This window comes from Hylobates moloch, unplaced genomic scaffold (genome assembly GCF_009828535.3).
Source record: "Hylobates moloch isolate HMO894 unplaced genomic scaffold, HMol_V3 SCAFFOLD_11, whole genome shotgun sequence".
In the NCBI taxonomy this organism is placed as follows: Eukaryota; Metazoa; Chordata; class Mammalia; order Primates; family Hylobatidae; genus Hylobates; species Hylobates moloch.
In genome coordinates, this window is record NW_026652286.1 from 97,118,505 (window position 1) to 97,124,506 (window position 6,002).

Genomic DNA, 6,002 nt, shown 5'->3' on the forward strand with positions numbered 1-6,002 from the left:
TATTAAATTTCAAAACAAAAAAGGGTCTCTAGATACATAAATATGTAGGTAGATAGATAGAAGGTACAGAGATATGCTTGTATATACCTATTCTATTTCTGGGAATAGTTGCATCCAGGAGGAAGAACATAAGCATGAGTGAACTGACATGAAAGAAAACCTTATTTCTACTGTATACTTTTTTGTACTGTTTAATTTTTTACCATGACATGTATTCTCAAGAAAAATATATTCCTTCTTAAGTGGAAGCTGTTAATCACCCACCCATAATCTAATTACTGCCATCTGCAGAAGAAAACAAACCCTACAGCAAACATCTTATTCAACAGTGAAAGCCTTAATGCCTTTACCCTAAGGTCAGAAACAAGACAGGGATATCCATTCTCATCTCTGTTAATCATTGTATTGGAAGTCTTAGACAGGACAATGAAAAAAATAAAATAAATAAAAGGTATAAAGACCATTAAGGAAGAATCAAACCTGTCTTTATTTGCAGATTACATGAGTATATACAGAAAAAACAAAGTTCAAATTCTTAGTTTCTCTTTTGTCAAGTTTAGTTAACAATTAGATTTCATAAGTGCAATAAAAAAGTTGCTAGATACAAATTCAGTGTACAAAAAACAACCGTGCTACTGCATACTACTAATAATTGAAAATTAAATTTTAAAAAGTTATTTAAAATAAAGTAAAAGGTATGAAAGGTATGAAATTCCACTTCGAAACAAGACAAGCATGTCTGTTTTCCTCATTACTATTCACCACTGTAATGGGAGAATACAGCACTTTAGCTCCATGTCAATTTCTCTCAAAGTAGTCCCACTAAATTATTGTCACTTGATCATCAAATATACACATACAAATATAGCCAATACAATTCAGGAAGGAGAGAAGGTCTTTTCAATAAATGATGCTGATGCAACTTAATATCTTTATGAAAGAAATAAAACTTACTACTGCACACCATACATAACTGATTTAAAATTGATCTAAAATCTAAATATTAAAGGAAAAATCATGAAGCTTTCAAAGGAAAACCTGAGAATGACTCTGTGACTATGTAGTAGGAAAAAATTAAACAGAACAAAGCATGAACAGTAAAAGAAGTGGACAAATGAACTTTATTAAAATTAAAATATCATTATCAAAGAACATAATTAACGAGTGGTCATGGGGCAAGCCAGAGACTGAGTAAAGATAACTGCAATGTGTGTGTCTGAAAAAGCACTCATATCCAGAATACACTTTTTAAAAAATTCTAATCCATAAGATAAAAGACTAACAACACTTTTTTTTTTTTTGAGATGGAGTCTCACTCTGTCACCCAGGCTGAAGTACAGTGGCGTGATCTCAGCTCACTGCAAGCTCTGCCTTCTGGGTTCACGCCATTCTCCTGTCTCAGCCTCCTGAGTAGCTGGGACTACAGGTGCCCACCACCACGCCAGGCTAATGTTTTTTGTATTTTTAGTAGAGACGGGGTTTCACCGTATTAGCCAGGATAGCCTCCCAAGTAGCTGGGATAACAGGAGCCTGCCACCACGCCTGGCTAATTTTTGTATTTTTAGTAGAGACGGGGTTTCACTATGTTGGCCAGGCTGGCCTCGAACTCCTGACCTTTTCTTAAGAGACAAAGTCTTGCTCTGTTGTCAGGCTGGAGTGCAATGGTGTGATCATGACTCACTGGAGCTTTGAACTCCTGGGCTCAAGCTGTCTTCCTGTCTCAGCCTCCTGAGCAACTAGACCTATAGGTACATGCCACCACACCTGACCACTTTTTCTATTTTTTGTAGAGATGAGGTCTCACTATGTTACCCAGGCTGTTATCAAATACCTGGGCTCAAGTGATCCTCTCATCTTGGCCTCCTAAAGTGTTGGGATTACAGGTGTGAGCCTCCACACCCACCCTTGTTGGGCACTGTTTATATGTTCATTAGCTATTTGGACATCACCATTTGTGAAGTGCCTGTTCAAGTCATTTGGCCACTTAAAAATAGTGTTGAGGCTGGGCATGGTGGCTCACGCCTGTAATCCCAGCACTTTGGGGGGCCAAGACGGGCGGATCAAGAGATCAGGAGATCGAGACCATCCTGGCTAATAGGGTGAAACCCCATCTCTACTAAAAATACAAAAATTATCCAGGCGTGGTGGCAGGCTCCTGTTATCCCAGCTACTTGGGAGGCTAAGGCCTCACTTCATTTCCTTAATTATATCTTCATTAAACCAAAAGATTCCAAAGGAAAAAAGCTAAACATTAATCCAAACTTCCCCTTTTTCTAATAGAAGATGACTTTTCAAAGTTTGTAAATTAAACTATCTTCCAGACAGTTCATATGCCATGAACCTGGAAGGTGGAGGTTGCTGTGAGCCAAGATCATGCCACTGCACTCCAGCCTGGGTGACAGAGCAAGACTACGTCAAAAAAAAATCATTTATCAGGGAAATATTTAAAAGACTAAAACAATATTGTACTACACACCCAGCGGAGTAATTAAAATGAAAAATACTGAAAATAAGGATGAAGAGTATCCTTTTCTGGAATTTACTGATGGGAGTGCAAATCAGTTTAAATATTTTGGAAGACAATTTGATAGCATTTAGAAGGCTAAACATATGCCTACCTTGTGACCCATAAAATCTACATCTAGGTATATACCCAAACAAAAATAAGTGTATATTTCCAGCAAAATACATGTTCAAGAATGTTTTTAGGCCAGGCATGGTGGCTCATGCCTGTAATCCCAGCATTTTGGGAGGCCGAAGCGGGCAGATCACGAGGTCAGGAGTTGGAGACCAGCCTAGGCAACATAGTGAAACCCTGTCTCTACTAAAAATACAAAAATTAGCTGGGTGTGGTAGCAGGTGCCTGTAATCCCACCTACTCAGGAGGCTGAGGCAGGAGAATCATTTGAACGCGGGAGGTGGAGGTTGCAGTGAGCCAAGATCATGCCATTGCACTCCAGCATGGGCAACAGTGCGAGACTACGTCTCAAAAAAAAATGTTTATGACAGCTTTATTAATACAATGTAGAAATTGAAAACAAGGCAAACGTCCATAAAGAAGATATTGATAAGCAAATTGCTCTACATTCATACAATGGAATACTAAAATAAACAGCAATAACCAAGAAAAGTATTATGTGAATCTCACATGACTCTCTATGTTAAGTGAAACATAAAAAAGTAAATGCACTATTTAACATTTATATGAAGTTCAAGCATGAGAAAAATGAAACTGTGATGATAAAGAATAGTGGATATTTCCAGGAAGAGCATGGGGAGTAGTAATTACTGGGAAAGGGCGGGCAGGAGTACCCTGAAATGATAAAAATCTTCTGTATTTTCATTTGGGTGGAGGTATGTAATCATAACCTTATAAATGTGAAAAAAAATCATTGAGCAGTTAATGTTTGTGCACATCACTATAAAATTTATATTTCAATTTAAGAAGGAGTAGGATGTTTACACTGTACTGGTTCTCCATCATTCCCACTGCACCCTCAATCCATGTGTCTTGAATTTAATAATCATTCCTCTCGTTTAGCATCAAAACACAATCCTCCCCTACACTTTCATTTCCTTAATTATATCTTCATTAAACCAAAAGATTCCAAAGGAAAAAAGCTAAACATTAATCCAAACTTCCCCTTTTTCTAATAGAAGATGACTTTTCAAAGTTTGTAAATTAAACTATCTTCCAGACAGTTCATATGCCATGACTTTTGAAAGAATTGTTACCATTACTCATGTATTCAGATCGAAAAGTTATTATTCTCATTCTTTATACAAAGTTATACTTCCACTTACCCAATGCTGTGAATATATGACCTCTCCTAAGACCACCATCCCTTCCCTTTATGCCCTATTGTTATTAATAGAAGGTCACAGATATATGCACAGATATAATGGCAATTGCTTCCTCTAACAACTAGTTGGCTGCTGTGGTTCTAATGGCTCACTTATCCAGAGCTGTCTGTTACTAATTTACATTATTCAGACCTTTGAGGTGAGGCTCCAAATTCTGTCTCCGTTAATCTTCAGATAACGAATAAAGCTTGTATCTAACAAACTTAACTCCCTCAAATCTGTTTATCTCTCCCTAAGAAGGCCTTCTATTGTGAGCCTTGACTCAAGGCTCTATACTATCTCCATGGGCACCATCCTTGATTCTATTAGGAACCTAATCTACTTCTCACTCACACACCCCAAAATTCTTTACAAATTTCTCTTGTCTTTTTGTCAAGACCACATCAACCACATTTTTCACTTCCAACACTCCTGCAAAAATGTGATTCCAAAAATTAATGCTTGAAAAGTTGCATGACATCACTATGAATATAATTAGATATCTTTAAATGCAAAAAAAAAAAAAAACAATTTAAAATGAAATCAGTCAGGGAAACAATGGAACAAGGAAACGTAGCTGAAGAAAAACACAGCAGATTATATTAAAATTCAAGAGCCCGGACTCCAGTTTCAGCTCTGGCCCCAGGCACATGTGTGTCCTTTGGCAGCCTACAAAATATTTATGAGTGTGATGTATTGCATGAGGAGACTGGAGTAAATGATTCCATAAGCCTATTCAAGATTAAACCCTGTATAACAGTAGAAACTATTCTCATAAAATAACAATTGGAATAGTTGGGGTGGATAAGCAGTACAGGGAGTAAGTGCACTTAAGAATAAAAGTTAAAAATTTTCTCTAAATATAGGAGAGAAAGCACTGGCATTTGTTCCCTCACTGAAAAAAAGATTAACAAAGGTTTGGATTCCCTTTCTCATTCATTTTTAAGAGACTAATTTTCTGCAAAAGGTTCTCCTCAGGGCAACTGTGACATCTTTATTCCTCAGGCTGTAGATTAATGGGTTAAACATGGGCACCACAGCAGTATAAAAAATGGAGGACACTTTCCCCTGGTCCAGGGGTAGAGCAGAAGGTGGTTTGAGGTACATGAAAGCACCTGACCCAAAGAAAAGCGATACCACAATTATGTGGGAACCGCAGGTACTGAAGGCTTTAGACCTGCCCTCTGTGGAGCTAATGTGGAGAATGCTGGAAAGAATAAAGCCATAAGAGATAAAAATGGTGACAATCGGCACCCCAATGCCAATGGTCACAATAATAAAAACCAACAGTAAATTTATGTAAGAGCCGTTGCAGGAGAGCTCAAGGAGAGGAAGGATGTCACACATATAGTGATTGACAAGGTTGTCTCCACAAAAGGACATAAACATTATGTTTCCCATATGAGCCACAGCCCCAAAAACCCCCATCCCATAGACACCCAGTAAAAGGAGCAAACACATCTGGGGAGACATGGTGACCATGTACAACAGTGGGTTACAGATGGCCACACAGCGGTCATACGCCATCGCTGATAGAATATAGGATTCAGAAAAGACAAAGAAACAGAAGAAAAAAAACTGAGTCATACACCCTGCATAGGAAATGATGTTCTTCTTTGAGACAAAGCTCATCAGCATTTTAGGGGCGAGAGTAGTGGAATAACTAAAATCTACGAGGGACAAGTTGAAGAGGAAAAAGTACATGGGAATATGCAGGTGAGAGTTGAGCCCTATCAGCATTATCAAGCCCAGGTTCCCCACCACCATGACCGCGCAGAAACCTAGAAACAGGAGGAAGAGGGGGATCTGGAGTCCCGGCTGGTCGGTTAAGCCTGAGAGGATAAACTCTGTCATGGAGGAAGAGTTCTCGGCAGCCATTCTCCTCTAGGACTGTCTGTGAGAGAAAAAGAGTCACTCAGAAAGAGAGAAAGGCTACACACAGCAGGAAGTTAATGGAAATTAAGGTGGTGGGAGGGAGAAGAAAAGAAACATTTACTGAGCACTAACTGTGGGATAGGCACTGTTCTAAATGCTGTGTGGCATCACACTCATCCCTGGCTGGGCTACCTGTACAAAGTCCCAGGGCTACAGAGTTGCAGCAGCAAGAGAGCTCCGTGGTCTTGCTCCCCTGGTCTGAGCATTTTTTGGGAGCGGGGAGT

At 38.9% G+C, this 6,002-nt stretch overlaps 1 protein-coding gene across 1 annotated transcript; it reads right to left on the minus strand.

Moving 5' to 3' along the window:
- Nucleotides 1–4,785: 4,785 nt before the first annotated feature.
- On the minus strand, nucleotides 4,786–5,721 carry LOC116477473 (olfactory receptor 8B12-like). The gene has a single exon (XM_032168156.1). The coding sequence runs from the start codon at nucleotides 5,719–5,721 to the stop codon at nucleotides 4,786–4,788; it is 936 nt and encodes a 311-aa protein (XP_032024047.1).
- Nucleotides 5,722–6,002: the final 281 nt, after the last annotated feature.

Bases quoted from the DNA above. Each gene is read 5' to 3' on its own strand.
- LOC116477473 (XM_032168156.1), bottom strand. From the start codon at position 5,721: ATGGCTGCCGAGAACTCTTCCTCCATGACAGAGTTTATCCTCTCAGGC.